The 24,552-nt window shown below is 27.7% G+C and overlaps 1 protein-coding gene across 1 annotated transcript in view; it reads left to right on the forward strand.

Annotated features, from left to right (window-relative positions):
* The first annotated feature begins 266 nt into the window (after positions 1–266).
* LOC145841564 (nuclear receptor subfamily 5 group A member 2-like) overlaps positions 267–24,552 on the forward strand; it is a 33,122-nt gene continuing 8,836 nt past the window's right edge. The window contains exons 1-6 of the mRNA XM_082948919.1: positions 267–437; positions 6,173–6,359; positions 10,164–10,366; positions 17,547–18,118; positions 18,280–18,400; positions 22,562–22,705. Of these exons, the coding sequence (XP_082805045.1) occupies positions 267–437; positions 6,173–6,359; positions 10,164–10,366; positions 17,547–18,118; positions 18,280–18,400; positions 22,562–22,705 (1,398 nt within the window). The remainder of the gene's footprint in view (positions 438–6,172; positions 6,360–10,163; positions 10,367–17,546; positions 18,119–18,279; positions 18,401–22,561; positions 22,706–24,552) is intronic.

The following is a 24,552-nucleotide window of genomic DNA, read 5'->3' on the forward strand; positions in this document are numbered from 1 at the left end:
CAAACAGCTAGTAAAAAAGAGAGAAGTGAGAAAAGAAAGAAAATAATAGCGGCGATGCACGAATATCAGGAACAACAAAACATCACATCTCCACATTCAGGTGATAATGCGGACAAATCTGATTCGGTATCTGTAAAAAAGAATTGAAAAAATTAAAAATCAACATCGGTCTGAGAATTCGAACTGTTTTTGTTTTACTGTCGATGATCACATTTGCTCCTGCCGTTTCGCTCGCAACTTGACCGAAGATTTTTTAAGACTCCGGGATGTCCACCGCATCCATGAAGAAAGCCGAAGATCTGCACGTGATGGGAAACTTCTCCAAAGCGAACCAGCAACAGAAAAATCAGCTGAGTACGAGGAAGAAGCGGAAAAGTGCCGACAAGTCGAAGAAGAACATTTACGAAAACGAAAAATGTCCAGTTTGCAACGATAAAGTTAGTTGAAAATTTTTTTTAATGAATTTAATGGTTTTAGTTGTTTAAATCTGCTACTGCTGTTTATTTCAAGCAGTTTAAGAAAAATTTAACACAAAAGATTTGTTTTGGTCTATCACAACAAGTTTAACATCGCTAGTTATTTAAATTATCAAAATGTTGTAATTAAACTTTAAATTTTTTTTGTCACAAAATAAAACGTCGAGAATTATTCAGTTTAGTTTTGAAACTTTAAAAAGCACTAATTTTTGTCCTTACGTAACTTTATTTGTTTGTTTTGCTGTATATTATCGAGCTTTCAGTTTATAATACATCAGCCAGGTCTTTTATAACTATTTCTTTGCAAAAACAATCTAAAGTTGTTTTTTTATTAATCTCTACACAACTAACCTAACTCATACAAGTATATATAAAATTTATAAAAAAAATTGGTATAATTTTGCAACATTCTTACACCTTCTACACATATTCAATTAATATGATCTATTCATAAGCCGGAATATTATAAAAGTTCACCGCAAAAATTCAGCTAACAAGAAGATTAATAGTTCATTCCAAACCAACACCAACACTTTTACATAAAACTTTAATTTCACTTATTTTGTAAAAAAAATATATAAATTAACAACAAATTAGCAATTTTATGTGGCATACGTTGTTTATTACAGTTTTATCGTTTATCTAGATTTTGAAATTATTAAAACAGGTTAAATCTTTATTTTTTATAACTTTTTATTAAGGCTTGGTAACTTAAGCAAAAAGATTTGGATATTTCTCGACTTACTGTAAAGAAAATATCCATACAAAAGCTAAATCTAGTATTTGTTATCTTTCGAACCGTTTGTTGTATAAACAATTTTGGTCAATTATTATTGTACTATTAATTATTTATACACCATTAAGTTTAAAATAATAGAGAAACTAAATTCTGCATTATTTCCTAACAGCTTTTTAATACCTACACTGCTATAACTTTAAAAGTAGATAAACTTACGGTTGTTACTTTAGAAAGTGATCAATTAAAGTAAAAAGTGTTAATACGGAGCGCTTACAATTACTCACTAATATATTAAACTTTAATCTAGGTGTTTTTTTGTTTTGCGTTCATAAAAAAAATAGAAATTGTAGGACAGTATATGTTGGTACATGTTTAAGAAAGTTGCAAAAAATCAGAATACTGTTTTTTTCTTTACAGGTTTACAATGGTTTTTTCACGGCTTTCACTTATCTAATTCACGGTATAAATACTTACTTTTAGCAGAAACAACAAAACAGTAAAAAAAATATACTTTTTAACTTTTAAATGTAAAAACCGTTTATTTTTATACTCAAAGTTATAGCACATAAGTGTTTTTAAAATTATACTGCTTTTTAAAAAAACTTAAGAAATAAAAAATAGTTGTTTAATTAAAAGTTAAAAGCTTACATCTTTAATAGCTAGTTTAAACAACATTTTGAGCCTATTATTAGTATTTATTTTATTGATATTTATAATCTAAGACGGTTCCTTTTTCCATAACTTTTAAACTTTTTTTACGATAAACTTTAGCGTAAAAAAAGCTTTATTGAATTTTTATAAAATCAAGCAAACTTTAAATAAAAAATTTTTTCACAATTTTAATACTGAAACTACAAACAATATGTACATTGAACATTTACAGTAACTTAATAAAAGCTATTCCTATTCTTGTTAGTGTGTTGTTAATTTTTTATTTTGTTTTTCAGAATATTATTTAAAAAGTTTTAACTTGTTAAGAAACTCATAATGAAATATATATGTAGTATTTTATCAACTAAATGTTTTTGTTTTACTGACAAATACGCATTTACCACTTACAAAAAGATGTAACATATTCAAAAGAATAAAGAAGTTGAATTTTTATTCAAAATAAAATACACATTAAGTTTTATTTTGTTTGAAACTGCTCGTATTAAGCTTTTAGATCTTTTTTCAGACTATTAAACGTAAAAAGTGTCTATTTGAATTAAAGAAAATATATAGTTGTTTTAAGGGTGAGAACAAACTAAAACGTCAATTCCAATAAACAAAATATACTTTAATAAAACTATTACCATGATTCACAGCCTTTTTTCAAACCAATAGCATACAAGTATTAAACATCATTAATCAATTTGTAGAGGTAATTTTTTTCCTAAAAACATTTTAATATATTACAAAATATCGATTGAATCTAAATTAAAAACGCTTTACGTTCAGAATTGTTTCTTATTAGAAATTTTACATAAGAAAAAAAGTTATAAAACGTTTGAAATATCCGCTTTGCATATGCTTGTTGTTTATTGAGTAGTTAATTTTATTACGTAAGCTAATTTTACTATTTGATTTTAATAATCGCTGTTATAATGTTTTTTCTTTTTTTTTTAATACAAAGTTAAGCAACAACTACGTTTCCATTCTTTATGAACATTAAAACCTTCTCAAGACTGTATATTTTTACAACAGCTGTTTTTGTTTACTATGGGTAAGCCTTAATATTCTTTTAACTTTAATAAATCGTCTTCTTATAACCATTTTTCTATCAAAAAGCTTAATAAGCTCTTTAAAGAAAAGATCTAACTAAGCTTAAAACTAAATCGTGTGAGGAAGAATTTAATAATAGATCTTGCCAGTATCTATACATGAAATAAAAGTTAAACCATTTAAAAAACTAACGCTTGTAATGAAAAACACTAGCTTGAGTAAATAAGGTAAAGGTAATTTTAACTACAATATTTTTACATTAAGTTTTTATAAATTCCAAAGTCATTTGTAAAGAAAATTGTGTTGCTTTTAAAGCCTATATTAATTAACGTTCAAAACCAAACTTTATCTAATCTTTTTTTAAATGTTTTCAAAAACATGCCCTAATTATATCTCTACATAAACTAAGAGGTAAAGAATACTTTAATATCAAAATAAAAGTACTTTACAATCAGTGTATCCTTTTTAAAAATACTAATATTTTGAAAGTAACATATGATACATTTGTACAACATATTTATCTACTAAAACTGTTGTTTGCTTATTAATTTTACAGAACTTTTTTAATATTTTTGCGCTAATGTTTAAATATTTTTTGTATCATACTTTTTTTATTTTATACAGCTTACTTGTCTTGAGTGATTTCTTTCAACTACTTAATGTTATTTTCATGACATGAAAACAAGACATAAAAATAACATAAACATCATATATAAGTATTCATTTTAAGTTTATTGTTGTCTTCTAAATCATTAAAAGCTTAAGTTTATAAATTCTTATTCATATCAACTAAAGATATAAAAAACAGTCATATTCTCTATTACTGCAAACTAAATTCCGAACAAATCAATTTAGTTTATTCAAAAAAACAATTATTTTATTAAATTATAAATTTCAAATCGTTTCAACCGAAATCGGTGCAAAAGTTCACTCTTTACGTAACAGCCCGCTTACATAACAAAATTCTAAGTCACGTGAGTGAAATGTTGAGGGGGGTGCCAAGGAGGGCCGCTGGGCAAACACCGTTGTGTAGTCACAAACATCAGCTAGCGTAGTGGCTCGTTAATAAGTAACCCGTTGGAATTTAGTAACCCGAGCGAGAACGCGCTTTCATTGATGGATGTTCTTACCACTGCACGCACGTACTAAGACTTTTGCTGCGGACGAGTCTATGCATTAACTACAGACTCCTACTCGTTTCTTGATTCTGGTATTTATGATCAAAAAACTTGTCAAGCGAATAGACCTCAACAATTTGGATGGAAATTATCTTAGGATTTAAAACCTTAGAGTTTAGGTTGTAAATATCTAAAATAACAACTATTAAAGGTGTTTAGGGCACGACTAACTCATAATAAACAAGAGAGATGAAGAGTTGAAATATTTTCAATAAAGGCTTTAAAGAATAAATTAATTACTTTCATACCGTAATTATTAACTAAAAAATGTTAATCTAGTAACTTTATTACTTGTAAAACTTTTAAAAATAAAAAAAAATTCCATCACTCTACAACTCAATAATTACTCGTTAAAAGCATCCGACAAACAAGTTTTGATAATTCTTAAAACTTATTACCCTACTAGAATGATTCAATTAGTTCAGTAAGCAAAAATATTACAAACTTTAAAATAAAATTCATTACAGTTCTATTCAAAAAATATATTGATATTAAAATATTTCACAAGTTTTAGTACATGAATTAGAATTAAAACTAAAATTTTCAATCGAAATTTAAATAAATACTAATTTATACTCTATTTACTCATATGTTTTCTAATTAATTTGTTTTTAAACTTTATTTCAAGTCATATTAACTTTACAATTAACATAAATTCTAATTGAAGCCAAAGAAAAAAACCTATAAAACAAAATTGAATTTAAGTTTTAAGTTGAACCGATATCAAAAAAGCTTTAATTAGCTAAGCTTGACAACAAAAATATAAAGTATTGTCGATACACTTTGTTAATAAAGATTTTCAGAAAGGTAATTTTGAATTAAAGTACTATTTAAGCTAAATTACTTTATTAGAAGTATACGCGAATTTTATTTACTTTAGTAATTTTAACTGTTTGCATTCTTTTTATAACTTTTTATAAATATTTTGTGAGATATAAAACTGTACTTTTATCAAGGAGTATTATTATAAAACAATTTGAAAGAATTATTAAAAGAACTTTTAAAAGTCATAAATAATGTGTGTTTAAAATATGCTACTAAATTATACTTACTATAGTTTTTACTAATTAGATAACACTTTTTAAATAAACATGCATTGAAATAAACCGTTTCATATTTTATTACATCAGTAAAACATGAGTTACAATTTTTTTTTTAACTGCAAAATTGTTTAATCTTTGCCTGACTCTACAAATATTAGGTTAAAAAACTTTGATTTCGTATTTACACTACTTATGTACTAAATATTAGTTACAAACTTATTCTTTCTCAGTTAAAAGTTATACTTAACTTATCTGATAGTTAAGTTTTAAAGTGTTTTCTAAAACCAGTAATTAACTGTCTTCTAATACCGTTTAAGTTTACTGAAAAAGCAGTAACAATGATGACTTCTTAATCTATTAACTCATTCCAATAACGTTTTATTGATTACCTATTCATATTAAGGATACTCTTAGTTTCGTTTGTTAAAAAAAAACAAAAAAACAGTACAAAACCATTTCTAACAAGTACTTACTCTTTTTATACTTCTGCTTTTAATTCTTCTGTACTTAAGTTTTTATTTGTTAGCGGTAAATACTGCAGTCTTTTTCTAGTCAATCATATGTTAGGCTATATTTCTCGCAGTTTTGTCTTGCAAAACTTATTGTTTTAGTTTTGTAAATACTTTTTAAAGCAGTGTTCTAGTACTAACAGGTCTTTTAAATTCATCTATTTACAACTTTTGTCTCTTTATTCATCTGTTTAAGTTTCATGTAGTAAAAAAATAGATTTTTTTTCCTCAAACGAAAATAAAAGTTCAAAAATAATACAAAGAAATATCATAAACAAATTTTAAAAGCTCTAACTTTTGTTTCAGAAAAAACATAAAAACAATACTTTTTAATCAAAGATTTATCAGGTTACTCACATGCCACTACGGTTACCACTACGGGTAACAAAAGTCGCACTTTTTCTGAAAAAAAAATACATTCAGAATTAATTTTCAACAAAACATACAAATTTAATTTGAGACCAGTAGTTTTATTTTCAAAACAAAAACATTTATATTTCAAAAAAGCACACACAATTCTCAGGTCTCAGGTTACCACTACGGCCTGCTGACGTGCGAGAGCTGCAAGGGGTTCTTCAAGCGGACGGTGCAGTCGCTGAAGAAGTACCAGTGCGCGTTCAACTCGTCGTGCCACATCGACAAGACGTGCCGGAGGTGTTGCCAGCACTGCCGCTACCAGAAGTGCCTCAACGTCGGCATGAAAGTCGAAGGTGAGTTGTGGTGATAAAAACGCTGAAAAAATCTTGTAGAAAATTGAGTGAAACGATTGTCAGAATTAAAAAAAAAATATTTAGCTAAAGTTGATTACATTTTGTTACTAAAAGTGCTTGAACGTCGGCATGAAAATTGAAGGTAAGCAGAAAAATAATATGAAAAATTAAGCAGGAATATGCGAGCAATAAATTAAGTTTTGCTAAACAAATTAAACAAGTGTGATTTTGTGGGTTTTAACAGTGGAAAATTTTGAATTGAGATGTGTCTGAAGTTGAAGGTAATTTGTAATAATAGAAATTAAGCAGAAATGAATCTAATTTAATGATTAAGCAGAAATAGATGAATTTTTGCTAAACAAAAGTTAATACCATTTTGGTTCTAAAAGTGCTTGAACGTTGTCACGGAAATCGAAGGTACATAACCAGTTCGTATTTAGTTATCATTTCAAAGTTTTTCTTTCAGTTTGTATTTGTCATGTTATTTTGATATTATTTTTGATGTTGCAGCTTGAATATTTTTCTGAATAAAGTCTTTCAATAATTTTTCTGAAATCAGAAAAGATTGAATGTCGGATGAAAGGTAAAGTTAATTTGTAATAATAAAAAAGCACTAATAAACTCGTGTAAAAGTTCTGTAAAACGATGAGCAGAAGTGTATAAAAATGATAACCATAAGATCTCTTTATAAAAACTGTGCTTATATCAAAAGTGTCTCAATGACAGCATGAAAACTTAAAGAAACTTGTATAATAAAAACAGTTCGTTGACTGTTTATAACGGTTTAAAAGCATTATTTTTACTTAACAACTATATCACTTTGATAATTGGTTCGTGCAGTAACTTTAGTCTCAACCTTAACTATAAATGTTAGTTAAGTATTTGAAACAAGAAATGTCTTAAAGTTTGCATGAAAATTAAAGGAAGATTCGTTGATTTCTGATTATAATTGAATTCTTTATGTTCAGCATAGGGATTTGCTGCTCAAATTTTTTTTATCTCTCGACGTAATCTTAATAATTTAAGTAAAAAAATTTTCCAAAACAAATAAAACCGAGCGTTGTAGTAACAAATAGGTTGAAACTTGCTTGTTGTGCGGTTTTCAGCACAAAGTAGTTCTTACTACATCATAATTATTATTTTGCTGTTACTTGCTAATTCCGGCCAAAAAACTACAATAACCGTACACCTCTAGACTAGAAACCCACGTAGGAAAAAAAAAGTCGTGAAAAAAGGTGAACAGAAGTGTTTTTTTCATCTTAGTTTGAGTTTCTGTCTTAATTTATTTCAAACCCTAGTAAGGCGTTTCGAAACCAGATTAAACAAAGAAATTTAATTTAAAAATTAAAATAAATTTTAATAACTTCTTACGAAGGAAAAAAAAAACACTGTAAAAAGCTAAGCAGAAGTATGAGTGTGAAATGACAAAAATTTTACAAAACGATAGGTGGTGTTTATAAACAGTTAAGCTTCACTTCATATATGACAGACGCACAGAGCGTGGTTTCCATAAGTTGATTAAAGTTTTAAATTTGTTTAAATTAAAGTAAGCTATCAACTTTCATCTGTTAAAGTTCTTTTTTTTTTTGTTCAAAAATCAGCTACATCTAACATATCTATGGCTCGTGTATTAAATTCAGGTCTCTACAACCCATATGAACAAAAAACCTTTGTAGAATATGTCGAAACTGCATCGGAAGCGTAATGTCAAAAGTAATAAGTATTCTGTTTTTATGTATTTGTTGACTCGGTTCCAGATAGTACTTGCTGCTAGCACAGTATTTCACATTTTGTAGTTATTTACGAATACTTCCTGATAAAATATATCACAGTCATAAGTTCAGAAAATTGGTTTTAAAATTTTGAAAAGTGTTAATTTTAACAAACGAAATATATTATGTACAAGTAAAGGTAGAAACAAATCAAATGTGACACGTAAATACTGCTCGATAGGTAGCAAGTTTAAATAAAAGGAAAACGCAAGACTCGATTTATAAAATTTTGTCAAATTGCTCGTGAGAAACAATATCATTGCTTTGAGTTCTTAAAAATTACATCCACTTGCATGAATCAAAAAAAAACTTTCCAGAATAGTATAAGCACTTGGTCTAAACATAAACAACTGGAAATTATTTACGCGACTCTGTCTGTCAAGCAAAAGTTGCGAAGATCTTTTGTGGAGTTTTCCGAAACGTTTTTTGATACTTTAAAAAATAATTTGATCTTGTTTGAGAATTTGATCTTGTTTAAGAAACTTGAAATTTGAAATCAGGATATATTTCAAAGTTGCGACGTCGTAGTTATTTAAAGTGTATTTCTCGTCAGAAAATAATAAAGTTCGTTAGCTCTGCCTTTAATTGAAAACTAATAAAACTAAAACAATTACAAATCAAGTTTAAACCAGATGCTTATATTACTTGTATGATACTTTTAGTCAAAAATTCAAAACAAAGCTTTTTTTTGTAATTAAAACTAACTTTTTTTTGTCTAGTTAAAAGCTTAAAGGTATTTCAATAGGTGTTTAAAAAACTCATGTTATTAAAAAATCCGTCTAAGAAAAACTTTTTAGAAACAACTAAAATTTTTGTTTGATATAAACTCGTAGCTTTTTTAAGAAACGAAAAATTACCTGAGCTGTAAAAATAGTTTTTAAAATGTTAGCTTGTCGATGAGTACGATACGTTTTTCTGTCGAAACTTTTTTGAATCCTAAATAAAATTTAAATTTATGAAGATTCCCTTTAGATTGTTCTTAAATAAATTATCAATTAAATGAAACAAGTATTAAGTTATTATAAGCGTTGTTGGCCTGGACAAGACGTTAAAAGGTATCCGTGGTGTGTTTCTTAATAACTGAGAGGTTTCACCAGGTCCGAGGACCAAACATCTTGAGCGTGTTTTTTTGTTGTTCAACAATATAATAATGTTTAGTTTTTCGTAAGAAGTTTGATTGTTGATTTCTGCTTATTTATAAGTAGTGTAGAATTTTTTATAATTCAGTTAACGTTTTTACTAGCTTTAAATTTAGCGTAAAACGGACGTGTAACTTTAAAAAGCAAATAGACCATTTTCGAAAACTAATTGTTGAAAAGTAAATTACAAAGTTTCTAACCATATAAAACTGATATGATTTGTAGTTTATAATTATACTAGTTTTTGCTAAAACAAACTGTTTTCTCAAGTTTTGTTTCACAATGATGCTGTATGCAAACTACTCTAAAAACAGCCTTGTTTGTTTAGTTTACGATAATAAAGCATTTCCTATATTACGCAAGTCTTTCGAGCCTAGATTCTAAATGTATCAATCTAAAAGCAGAACTTCCTTTTATGCTTTGTTTTTCTGGTTTAAAAATTTTTTTAACTTTGTTGATTTCTTAATTTGTTGACTATTCAGAAAAGAATTAATTCAAACTAAGTTGCAGATACTATCCACACAGCTTAAAAAAATTAAACTAACAAAACAATTTTGTTTTGTGATTGATACATTTACAATCTAGGCTTAAAAGAAATGCTAAATGCAGAAAATATCTTATTTTCGTACCATGAAAAAACAAGGCTGTTTTTAGAGTAGTTTCTTTTTAGACTGAAATACTTACTAATACAGGGTTGGTGGAGGCACAGTTAATAACATTAACCTTTTTACTAGTCAAGAACTAAAAAAATAAACGATTGAACCAAGTTTCAGATACCAAATTGCACTTAAATCCTAACTGCCACAGGTCGCACAGTCTCCCGCGATATAATTTATTAACAACAAATATCTTTCACTGCAGTTTATAATTTAAACATTGTCAATTGTTTTCAGCCGTCAGAAGGGACAGGGTGCGCGGGGGCAGGAACTCCTTCGGTCCCCTGTACAAGAAGGACCGGGAAAGGAAGCGGCTTTCGGCGGCGCAAGCCTCCACGCAAGCCAGGTCCCAGGGGACCAAAAAGTCCAAGGTGCTGATCGGGTCGTCCGTCGAGAGGAGACTGAGCGAATCGTACAAGACTCACGGCTACGACCTGCAAGTCAGTTGTGAGATTTTACAGTAAAAATGGTGACAACTTTGTTTCGCTGATTTTCATTGCAAACAAGCCAAAATTAAGACTGGTTATCTGTTGATAGCTTTTTAAGATTTTTTTTTAATATTCTAACAAGTAATTGAGTTAACTATGTAATTTGTTGTAAAAATATAACTAAACACTAGTGCGACAAGATTTCACCCAAACACTTGTTGTATGCTAAGTGAATGTAAATTATTCTAAACTAAACTTTCTAATAGTTTACATTATGCTTTAAACAGAAAAGTATATCACTCTTGAAGAACTATTTTTTTCTAAAAAGCTTTAATTATCCTCAACCAAATCAATCAAATTCCTCAAATCCAGTTTTACTAAAGCAAGTTACCTTGTACAAGTTTATACTTATCATAGTATGAAAAAGCTGTTTTGCCAAAAATTACAGCTAAAAAAACCTAAAAATTACTATGCTGTCGGTATTTTTAGTTAAAACATTCAAGCTAAAACAAACTTGCATAAATTAACTGAGCTGTGGGCCCATGAAAATTATAGTTAACAAAAAAACAAGTCTATACCAATTAAAAATTATTTTTTTACTTTCAATAGCGTCATTTTTCACACCAAACCGTATTATACACCAGAGCTTTATACTTAGTTTGGCGTTTTTTTTTTTATAAAACCGGATAGTCATCATAATTTTAAAAACGTAATTCAACTAAAATTACGGTTAGAACAAGCATGAACATTTTAAAATCATTGCAAAAACAATTCAACCTTGAAAAAAACTTTAATCTCTAAAAATCGCGCTGAAACTCCGCCGTTGTTTTTCCTGCACTCTGCCTTGTTTACCTTTGCCAGCGAGAGGCACTTGAACGTGTTTACGGTAGCCGAATGCATTGTGGGCTAATTTGAGCAAATTCATGCAAGTGTTTCCGAGAATTCCGCCACTTTCGCTTTCGGTTTACCAGTAAATTGCGAAGGTTCTGAGAAGCGCAAAGTAGTCATTGCAAGTCATCTTTTAAACAAATTAGTCATCGGTTTTGCAGCCGCTTACATAATTGTGTCATAATCTCATCTCCACACTTCCAAGAAGTTAACTCATCGTTCGAGTTGTTGCGAGAAAAACAAATGGAATTCGGCTGAGTGGATCATTTTGAAGGTTTGAACTTTTCATCGAAAAGACCTGTTCTGGTTGTTTCTACCTTTTTACTTTGGAGTGAAAAGCTTATTAGTTTTATTATTTCGTTTTATCGAATATTCTTGCGCAGCACATATTTGACAAGTATGATTACAAGTGTCACTGATTGTACGCAAAAAACTGAAGTTTTTTTTTTTCTGTTTAATGATCACATATTTTTAATGCTTCTAATTAAAATGAAAACATTTAAGAAATACATACACTCAAAAAGAAAAAAAATTTAAAAAGTTATGATAAGTTACGATAAGTAAAGAAAAAACTGAGTTTATAATTGTAAATAACCTGGTTTATAAGTTATGTTTTGCTATTTATAGTTTCATACTTGTTTTAAGATTCTTAAAAAGTTTGACTAGTTTTTCAAATTTAGTTCTATAATTTCTTAGGCCATTTTATTTCTAAAAAAATTGTTTATAAACTTGTCTGCCTTTCTACCCATACTTGTTGGTAAACACTATTAATTTTTGCACAATAATTAGAAAAACATTTCTAAGAACTTGTTTATGAAATCAACCTGTATTTACGTAGTTTGATTAAAAATATGTTTAATTTTTTTTGTACTTGTATTTTTTTAACTACTAGTTCTTAACATTATAAAACTACAGTTTTATAAGACTATTGTTTGAGTAATAGATAATTAACTTAAAACACAGACTAACTTATACTAGTATACTTTCATTATTTTTAAGTAACAGGCGATTGAACAGTGTATGTTAAACTTTTTGGGCTAAATAACGTGTATGTAATCAAAAAAGTGTTTTTCTATAAACGAAAAGGGTATAAGGTCTAGAAATTAAATTGAGAACTTGATGGATTTTGGACTGTGATCACTAAACTACCGTATACCTTGGTACTTTTCGAAAAATCTTCGTCCCAGCATTTTTAACAAAAAACCTTATTTTTTTTGTTTGGTATAACAAATCTTAATTGATCTTAAAACTAATTGATCATAAAAACAACAATAATGCGGTTTTAAATTTTTTGGTTCCTATCTGTCCTCTTTTTTAAAACTTACATAGGAAACAATTTTTATTGCTTTTTTTTACTAATTAGTTTTTAAGTTAGCACATTAGTTTCTAAACTATTTATATTTGTTATAGATTTAACTAAATATGTACGGTAGTGAATGAAAAACAGGTCTGTTGTTCAACCACCGTTCATCGCACCTGCCGTTTATCTTTGCAGTTTTACATGTTTTCAGAACGCGAAGTTACACAGCAGGCAAAACAATAAAAGTTTTTTTTTTCTACCAGTAGTGGTGGATTAACTCAAGTACCTAAAAACAATAAAAGTTTTTAAGTTTACAGCTAAGTTGTGACTTTACCGAAGACAAACAATCAAGTATGGTCACAAGAAACGGTACTTTAAACTTTGTAAAATAGTTATTGATATAAAAAAAAGTCCTTTTTTGAAAGCAAACTATGTTTAAGTTTAATAACCTAGATGGTTTTTATGCATATTGCTTTTTAATAAAGGTCCTTTTTTTAACCAAAATAAACTTAATAAACAAGTGTTTTTTTAATTTACATATAAAGTTATCAAAACTGTTAATTACTAAAAGAATAAAATAACCTTTTATCATTTATTGTTTGTCGTTTAAATTCTAAAATATATATTTGATATATATATTTAACCAGAAGTGTTTAATCAAGCATACTTCGGTTTTTGTATAAAGCTGTAATCTGATTGAAATACACAAATTTCAAGTGTTGTTAAGTTATACACCATATTTTTACCATATATTCAAATCAACACCACAAGTCTTTTCTAACGAGATAAAAAGTCGTATTCCCTTTGTTGAAATTTTTTGTTAAGTTTTATTCAGACTTTGTTCAAAAAATATGGTTAAAAATTTAAGTTTTGACATTGCACTTTAAAACCTGTAAATAAAGTTATTTCAAAAGCAAGTTTTTAAAAAGCAATATTTTCAAACTTTAAAAGCTTATGACTAAAATACCTGTCAAAAACAAAAGCAATTTGTGGAATAAAAATTACTTTAAACCATATTTATTACTTTTTGCTTATTTTATACAAAACTAGTCTTAAACCATAAGCTTAACAACTTGTTTAAAAATACTATTCAGGTTTAGTTATTGTACTAACATACTAGCAAAAGTTTTTTTTTTACTTTCATTATTAGATCAGTCTGATTTATAACAAAAACATTTCATTATTATAGATTAGTTTAAGTTAAAGTACTCGTTTATTTAGTTTTTTGTAGTACATTTAAAAGTTTTGAACACTTTTTAAAAAAGCTGTTGTTAAAAAAAAATCGAATTTAAACAGCTTTTTTTAACTGATAAACTACTTACCATTAGTGAATAAAGCTATATATAAAATGTAGATAAATAAGTTAGTATTTTACCAATTATCAAATGCATTAATAATATTGATTATCGAAAACTGTAAATACCGAAAGCAGATTTCTCATAAGCAAAATAACGATTTCAAATTTTTACATGGTTTATATGTCAAAACTATTTAATTTGATTTACTAACTTGTATACCATAAAAACTAAGTTTTAACACATTTCTAACTTATTTTTAAACTAACAATTCTAATTAAACTTATTAATGGGTTTAAAAATAATGTATATGTTGTGGTTTAACTAAACTATTATATAAGCATAAACTCTAAGGCAGTGCTTCTGAACCTTTTTCTAGTGGCGGAACCCTTTTCCAAAGTTCAACTTTTCCGCGGAACCCCTAATTTAATTTTACATAAAATGTTTATTATAATATTTCCTGCAAAAAACAAAAGAATTTCAGTGAAAAACGAATTTTTTAGCAAAACTGTATCATTGTTAGAAATCATAACAATTTTAATAGTATTAAGTCGAGTAAAACTCAAAGTGCGCCAGAGGCAATAAGTATTTTATGATTCTATGATAAATAAATGAAAACAAACATGTTTAATCGCAACGTCATAAAAATCTTTCCTTGCATAATAAAAACAAAATAAGAGCTACAAACAATAACGAAATGAACAAAAACCTTATCGAATTCACAGATTACTGTAATAAACGAGTAAAATGCCTAACAAAAAAAAAAACAATTAGTGCGAAACTTGAATTTTTCTCTTAGCATGTCAATGCGCGGCTGGATTTTGGATAGACTGAGACGGAGACAGGAATATAAGGTTGAAGTCAGCATACAGTTCCTTTGCTTCGTTTTAATATTTGTTACATGCGAACAGCCGGACTCGCAAAGATAAGTGGTGGTGAATGGTAAAAGAAATTTTACTGCACGCTTTGCTAAGACGGGGTACTCTGAAATTGCACATATCAAAAAATCTAAAAGCTCCTTCCATGAAACTCAATTTAAAATTGCTATGTTCAGATAAATGCAGCAATTCGTTTTCTGTATCTGTAGGAATATTCATTTCTTCTGAAGCAATATCACACATAAAAGGATTCAAAATCCATAAATTTCCGATGCGAACATCTTCAGGAAAATAATGTTAAAAACTTTATAGAAAAAAGATCAAGGTGGTCGTATATTTCGTCAGAGAAGTTGAATTCTATGCATTTTTCATGGACCTCATCAAACCGGTGAAATATCGCAAAATTACCATTAATTTTCTTATAAAAGTTAATTCTATTTTTAAACGCCTTAATCTGGTCTGTCATGACAAAAATAGAATTTTGCTTCCCTTGCATGCTTAAGTTAAAAGCGTTTAATTCTTCGAAAATATCGGTGGGATAAGCTAGCCTAGCTAAAAAAAAACATCTGATAAAGATTTTTTATTTAGTTTTATTGTGTAAACATTTAGAATTTGTTTTGATTGCTCCTACATTGTTTGCTTTAGTGATAATACCAGTATTTTCATGACTTCACTAAGAATAGAAATTCAAAAAATTTGCAAAAATTTTTGCAACCAAGACACCTATTTATAATGAATACCCATTTAAAGTGCTACCGCTAGATACACACTAAGCATATCAATGAATGCTAAAATTATATATGTTTTCCATTTTATGTGTTCCATTTTTTTTTGAAGTTATGTGATAGATGTTTTTTTTTTCTTTCAAAATTTCTTTTTTAAATTTCGAAAGGCTTTGCGGAACCCCTAAGAGGCGTCGCGGAACCCTAGGGTTCCGCGGAACCCCATTTCAGAAGCACTGCTCTAAGGCATAGTACAAAAACAAATTTTGCAGTATTTATGTATAAATCCACACATTAATTCATTTATCATGTAAAATATCAGCGTTTTTTTATTGTTGTTTGAAAATTTTTCTACTTGGTTTAATATTATTGTTTTGAATTTTGAATTTACATATGTACCTTTATCAAACCATAAATTCTAATATTTTTTTTTACATTATACTTTAAAAAAGAATTATAGTTATTTTTTTTAATAACAGTTAATTTTCAAATAAAAGTTTCAAAATAAAATTTAGTTTGAAAGTTATTTTAAAAGTTGTATAGTTCATACTGTAGACAAATAAAATAGTTAAAATATTTTGTGAATCCTTTTTTAAAGTTTTTCTGCAATTAAATTTATTTTGAATCTAAATGAGTCTTAGTTTATTTCTTAAAGATTTTATAAATAAAAAATAACAGTTTTTTATAAAAACTACATTCGTTTTTACTATAGTTTTTAAATAGTTTTCTAAGAAAGAGATAGTCTTAAAAGTAGCTAGAATTAAAAAACTAACTTCTTATATTTTTTTCAATTTACACGATAATTTTATTTTGTGGATATTACAACAAACAAAACTAATTTATGTATTCAAAATTTTCAAACATACTTTAATATTTACTTTCTGCTCGTACGTGCAGACTTTATAAAAATTACATAAATATCAAACAAATAAATTTAAACTTACAATTAAAACAAATGTTCCAAGCTTATTCAATAAAATGGCTAAGTGGTGATCATAAAACTTTGTTTTAGAAATAGAAATACAGTTTGTTCCATCACTTTACTTTTGTCAAGCAATTTAATATTTTTCTAAAATCATTATTGCGCAATTGAACAAACAATCTTTAAATATCAGATCTCAGAATAATATACATTTAGACATATGTTACGTATTTAGAAACAAAAGCTCTTGATAATTTTTGAATTGATTATGGGAAAACCTCTAAGCGTTACTTCGAGTTATTTCATTTCAAATTAAATCCTGTTTAATTAAGAGTATGTGCTTTGTTTGTTTTACCTTTTTTGGAATCGATTTTTCCTTGTTTTGTCAAGTCTTGGGCTTTGACGCATTATTGTATTTGATTGTTTTACTGAAAAAATATATTAATTTACAATGAATATCAAACACAAGTATAATGTTTAAGCATTATTTTAAACAGCTTAAAGTTTTTTTATATAGCTAATTTCGTAATTTGCATTTCTTAACTTAAAATGAGAAAGTAGGAACCGTTATAATTATGCAAGTTATTATTTTTATTAAACAAGTTTTTAAACAACAACACATCAAAACCTTTTATACATCGTATATATACATGTATATAATATGTAAAGGTTTTAGTTTGTTGTTGTTTTTATATTTGTTTAATAATAATAACAACTTGCATAATCCTAAACCAAACACCTAATGTCTACTTTTTGATCGGTTTATTAAAAATAGCAGACAGTTATCTTAAAATTAGTATTGTTTAAAATTGTAATATTAAGATAAAAAGATGTGCTAACTTTTTAGCGTTTCACAGAACTGAATATAACAATTAATACCACTTCAATAAATTAGTCTTGTTTTGTATTAACGTCTCCAAAGTAAGAAATTTACAACAAAATTCTACAAACTACTTAAAACACATAAATATATTTAATAAATTTTTTTTATGTCTATATGATGTATATAAAGAGAAATATTACATATTTAGTACCATAAAATACAAAAAAAAAATACGCCTTAAAATAGCTCTCATTTAACCTGTTTCAAACTTGTTCTATTTGATGAACACTTATGGATAAAAAAAACATTTTTATTTAAATAATAATTACTTAATTTACTTAAAGCCGTACGACCATTCAAACAGAACCACCCCCACCACCACCACCGGCCCCAACAAAAATCCCCCCAACAGATGAAGCAGTTCAGCCAGCAGCAGAACGGCAACTCCTACCCCACATCGTTTATGACGTCACAGCAGGCCTTCAACGGTCCCCACCCGCCCATGCGCTCCGTCGGCATCGACTTCTCGCCCCCCACCCCCTACTCGCCCGCCACCTTTATCAACCCAACGGGGAACTTTCCCGCCTTCGAAAACGACGACCACTTTGACCCTAGGGGCCTGTTTTCCCATCACCTCCACGGCGACACCCCGTCTCCTGACGAGAACCCGCCGCACGGTGGCGACGGTTTCCATGACGACGACATGCAGCTCTTCCCCGACTCGATCCCTTCTTCTTTGGTAATGATGACGTCACCATCCGTCAAGCGGGAACCTTCGATTGTGACGTCATCATTAGACTTCTTTCCCACGACGTCGTCGGCGCTGCGCGAGTGCCACGAGGAGGACGACGACGAGCTCTTCGCCACATTTGTGACGTCACAATCATCTTCGCAGGATGAGGAGTCACCGCAGCTGACGGTGGAGAAATTGGACAGGTATTAATACTTAAAAAAATAATTAAATATTTATAGTTTTTATGGTTAAAAGAAAGAATAAAACTGCAAAGTTTAGTAAAATTTTATTACAAAATAAATGGTACGTATTAATCTTATATCATGACTCATCAAAGTTTTATAACAATACTTTTGTTGGACAGGTACCTGACGCAGTTGGACGGTCAGGATGCGTCGGATCGACAGGACACTGTGAAGTTCAGCAGGAACGTGCAGTTTCCGCTGTTGAACCAGCTGCTCTGCTTGACCATACGGCACTTGCAGGTTGGTATAATGAATACATTAGTGGAGTAAAGTAATGGTTCTTTTGGTACACATTTGTTCAAGAGCTTGATGTAAACTTGTAATACTTGCAGTTAGTTTTTTACTTTAATTAATACTTAGCTAAAAAAAAGTTCTTAAACAAATATTTAATAATAACAAATTAATCAGTATTCTTTTTTTACTGCAGTACTATTACAGTGTTATTACGGTACTGTTTTCTTTGTTAACCCGTTAACACATAGAAACATGTTTTACTGTAATAAAGAAAGAATACTGTTTAACTTGTTATTATTATATATTCCTGTGAACTTTTTTTGCTCGGATCTTTGTTAACAAACGCTTAAATTTATATTTTTGAATAGTTAAGTAAGTATCTATATATTTAAGTTTTGATTTATGAATTAAAAACAAACATGTTATCAATGTAAAACAATGTTATTTGAAATTGGTTTGAGACGACTTATAGATCCAATTTTAAGCTTTGTAGTGTTAAAAATACTCTTGGCATTTAAGAGTAGTACTATATAAATAATTGAAGTTTAATGTTTTACAAAAGGTTTATTAGATAAAATGAAAAATAAATTAGAGCTTTAGAAAGAAACAATTTTTCGAAAATAAACATAAAAATGTCTTAAATTAAAAATCAGTAAATATAATTAAACTTTGTTCGGCCATTAAAATTTTATATATTAACTTCAACAAGTTAAAAATAACGATTTGTTATAACGTTTTAGTAAAACTATAATCCGGTCAAAGTTTTGAAATTTAAATTTAGTTCAATGTATACTTTTAGCAGCTTTAACAAATTCTCGTAAGTATTTTTATCGAGTTAATTATACAAGCTACAACTACGTCAAATAAAAAAAATTAGTTAATAGTCAACTTCCTAATCTATGAAATCTAAAATTTTAACAATATTAAACTATAACAAAACGGTAATAAAATTACCAGACCTATTTAGCAAATAAATAGTTTAGTTTTACTTTTATATAAGCTTTTAATGGATACATTTTAGTCAATTTAAACTTTATTGGATATTTACACACCTACGGTGTTTACTCATTTTAACTGGCTCGATCAATTTTTTCAAATAAACTTAAGACCCAGGGCACTTTTAAAAGGCTGATATACTTTTGTTTTTCTCTAGTGTTAAGTACAGTTGTTGTTAACAAAATTATCTTTAGAAACGTGAGTGCTTATCTGTTGCCGAATACTTGTTGAATAAATTGTGTATTCAGCTACTCGTCACTGCTACCCAACGGTATTTTTATAACAAATTTTCCAAAATTCAAGTTGATCACCAAAACTAAACTTAGCTACGAGATTCCATCACTTATAAGTATATGACGAGAATCTTTATCACAACTTGTAAAATAAATATTTCATGTTACAACTAAACTATTTAACATAGATGCAAGAAGTTTAGTCATAATTTTTTTTCTAAACTGTTACGGTCAAAACATAGTTTTTAATATGAATAGGAAAGTTCAGTCAATGTTGTATAAACAGACTTACACTTTCAAAATCTTAGTCTAAAGTTTTTTTATACTTTGTTGTAAGAAAAACACTAAGAATAGTAAAACTTAAAACATGCAGAAAACATACTTGTTTTGTTACCCGATTAGATTAATAAATAATTAACGTCTACACACGCCCAACAACGACAGCATCCGAGACAACCTACGACCGGTTTCGTCCTTATTAGGACTCATCGGGTAGGCATAGTCGCGAGAAACCGCTGTTGAGATCTTACCAAGCGAGCGTAGATACAAAATACTGAAGCGAACGTTTATGGGTAAAGTTGAAAAAAATGACACAGCTGAATCATTCACAGCCCAACGTCTCAGACATTGTCAGCTTACTGTGAGATTATAGTCTGTGCTCGTTCCATCAGTTTTAACTAACATTTATATCGGCCATCGTCAACAAAGTTGAGATGTTCGCGCCATCTACAATAAATAATGAACTTCCCCACACGACCAACAACAACCGATTAGATTAGTCAGTACTTGTTATTTGTTGTTTTGTAAAGTGTAGTCAATGAATATATGACACAAAAAAAATTCTACAAAACCTTTGTTGTTGTATTAAGATCAAAATATAATAATTAGTTTTGTTTAGATTATATTTTTTAATGTTTATTTTTTAATAATTAGTATATCTTCTATATTATAACACAGTACAGTTAACACTAGGTTGTTATATTACTTACAGTTTTATATTTTCAAAGAATTCCTAACTTAAGACAAAGCTACAAAACTTCTGTTAATCTAAAAACTTGAACAAAACTATTACATTTAAAATCTTTAAATTTGATATTAAAAAGACTTTAAAATTTTCGTTTGACAAAGTGATCATGTTATTGTTTGTAAGTAAATTTTTCGCTCTAAACGATTTGTTTGATGCAAAATAAAAACGTTCATGAAACTTTACTACACTTTTTAAATTCTGCACTCACTTTGTGTTTTTTATAATAAATAGCTATTCTGAACCTAAGCACACTTAGAACTGTTAATTTTAATATTTTTTAATCAAGCCTGTACGTATCTTACACAATTTTATAAACTAAATTATTTTCTTAACAGACAATGTTTACCAAAGCACAAATTAAATCTAAACAAGTTTATCTTGTATTTTTTGTGATGTGCGGTATTTAATGTCTTAAAATTGAAACAAATAAATTGAAACACTAAGTTTGTACGTGTTATACTTATATTAATTTTATTCTATATCTAGCTTTACAAATATTTATCTAATGGTACAAATGTTATAGCTTATAACTACTGCATTTTTTTAATTTTACTTTTTTTGAATTTACTTTTTTAAACAAAGTATGTAAGTTAAAGTTTAATGTATGACATATTTTAAAACTGGAATTGACTTCAATAAAAAGTATTGAGAAATTATTTTGTTTGACAATTATTAATACTCTAACTTTTATATAAATTACATATTAAAACTAATTTGAACAAGTACATAATCAAGTTATTTGTAAAATAAAAATCAACAACTAACCTTCAACATAAACTAACATAGTACGATATTATTAAAAAATAATAATAGTTCATTAAGTTTTTATCATAAAGTGAAATTTAAACTTTATGCAACATTTCAGTATAAATGTTACAAGAACCTACTTCACACTAAATTTCTCACACATGTTTTTATTTCACACATAAAAGCATGTTGACCAGATAGTCTGTATACAACAAAAACACTAATGCATTTTAGTTTTTATTGTTCGAAGAAACTTTGATTGGCTAAAACTAAGTTTCTAAAAGCTTTTTATGTTTTAGTTAGACTACTAAACTAAATAAGTTATTTACCTACTTGCAAGTTTAGTAAAACTAGAACTTTTTTGTTCTAAAAACTTTTAGCAACTTACTTTACTAGGTGTTTATTAAATCGGTATAAAAACCTAATTATTTCTAAAGGACAGTAAAAGTTTTGTTTTATTAGATTAAATATTAAAGTTATAAAGCTTAGCTTCTGTCAACGATTTTCGAAAATTGCATAAGAATAACAATATATCAGCGGTTATTTATAAGCAAAACTAAAGCATAAAAAAAAACAAGTTTGGTCAAGCAAGTTAAACTTTACTGTTGGTCCCTATTTTGTCCCAATGTTTTTATTTTTGACATAATTACAAAAACACTACTTTTTATAAAAACAATTAACATAACTGCAAAAAAATCAACATATAACTTAAAATTTGCTTATGATACTGTTTTTAGATATAAGGGTTTTCTCTTTTAGAACTTATATAATTTAAATTTCATACTTCAATTAAGTTAGAAATAAATTTAATAATGCATTTAAATAAAACTAGATAACTAGTTAAAATATTTAGATAATAAACACTTGCAACTTGTTTTTGTTTTAAAAACCATACTTTAAGTTAACTTCAATAAAATTACCTCACCTCACCATACTTCAATCTAGCTGTAAAATAAAATAAATAATAGTTTCAAATAAAACTATATAAATAAATGATATGGTTTAGATAATAAGTTTTTAGTATTTTAAATACCATACTTTAAATTACAAACCACTCAAAATAACTGCACCTAGATTAGCTTATAAAATTGTTTTTAGTTACTTTATCCGCATATTTCAAGTATCATACTTCAAATTCACAATTTCAGTTAAATTACCTCACAGGAATCCTCGGAGCCCCTGAAAGTGTTCACATCTCTGATGAGGCACCCGGAAAGAGCCTTTCTCACGTTCTGCAAGCTGGCCGACCAGTCCCTGTACGACCTGGTCAAGAGGGCGAAGAAGCTGAAACGCTTCTCAAAACTGCAGGTGAGCTTTTTTTAAGCTAAAATGTTATTTATGTTTTTGTTTAAGTAAAATATATGGTACAGTTTTGAAACATACAAAGACTTCGATATTATTAACTTCGATATAAAAACATTCTAAGTTTTTAACAAAAAAAACTATAAATGTTTCATTTTGAAAATAAAAAAATTTACAGATAATTTTAAAGGCGTTTAAATTGGTTTGCCCTTAGATAAAGTCTTTAAACTTACTCATTGAAAAAAATATTTTTTTTTGTTAAAAAAAAAGCACGATATTTTTTATTTAATTGAAAGTAAGTGGAAAACAAATCTTACTTCTAATTTTATCTAAATACTTATTGAACAACATTTAGTTGGTTCTTACTTTCTATTTGTTAATTGATTATGACCTAGTCCGTTTTATCTTAAAGAAGCTGAAGTACTAAATAATTATATAATAATTATCCTTTGCTAGTTGATAATTCGAACTACTTTTATTTTAAACTGAATTATATATTGATACACCTGTTTTACTTAAGACTTTTATTAAAAACTGTTTGTTTATATATAAAACTAAATTACTAATTACAATCTGAGTTCATTTGATGTTTATAAGTAAACAATTGCTTTAAGTGTTATTAATTACCACAAACTTGATTCTTACAAAAAAACCGAAAGTAACAAAAAAGTTAAATTTATTTTATAAAGCAGAAATGATAAAAAACTATAAACTAAAATTTTACAATTGTTATACCATGCCGAAAAATATTATAAGGTATCATTTTGTAAAATATTTTAAAGAAGTAGTTAAAACTTATATACGATTTTAAAGTTTGATTTCAGAGTTGTTTCAGTTTATGTGTTTTTTTTTGTGTTCTTTACGTGGTTTTTCTTGTTATATTTAAATTTATAGGAATAAATTTACATTTAAAACTGAAAAGAAAATAGAATTTCTAAATTAATAAAGATGTTAAGTGATTTAACAACTTAAAACAATTAAACAAGCATAAGCTTACTATTTTAAGCAAAAGTTTACTCTGACATTTATTTTTCAGGTAAAATAATTCTAAGTAATATTTTATATTCTGTTTGATTTTTTCATTATTTTTTTTTCTTCAAAGAGTACAAACTTTTAGTGTCAAAGGTATGGTATTTTTATAGCACTGAATATTTAAAGTAAATAAGTGGTGTGTAACTTGATGACCGAAAGGTCTTTCTATACTTCCGGTTCTGTGACCAAATTTTTGAGCTTCAATTTCTTTGTCGTGTTCAATAAACTAGCATTAAGAATTTTATAAACAATTATGAAAAGCAACAAGTTAGGCAAAACTTCTGTTTATGTTTATCTGTATACCGGTGTATTTAAGGTGTTAAAATGCTATATGGATTGAAACTTTTTTAATACAAAAACGTCACAAAAAAACAAATAAAATTTTTCATTATTTTGTGAACTATAATTATCGCACATCAGCAATACTTGTTAATTTTAGTTTTATAACAATGCTGCTAAAAACAAAAAATACTCATTGGAAGTAAATAATTATGTAGTTGATGAAAATTTAATTCAGTTGTTGATTGTGACGTTGATTCTTACCTTGACCTTTGCTGTTTATGTGCTTGGCTGAAAGTCCTCGGGCGTGTAGATGCTGACTTCGAATAAATTCATGATATTACTCATTATAATTAGGTGGTACGTCCCATCGAGAGCTTGGCTGTAAATTTTATATCTAGATCTTTAGGTTGTAGTAAAACTTAAACAGTTTTTTTTAATTAAAACACTATAAGAAAGCATACTTTACCTCGTGTATTTAATAACTCCTAATATAATTATGTTTTTAATATTAAAGTAATTTTGGAGACTTGACTAAAATA

The sequence above is a fragment of the Thalia democratica genome, chromosome 7, assembly GCF_965202585.1.
Source record: "Thalia democratica chromosome 7, ktThaDemo2.hap1.1, whole genome shotgun sequence".
NCBI lineage: Eukaryota > Metazoa > Chordata > Thaliacea > Salpida > Salpidae > Thalia > Thalia democratica.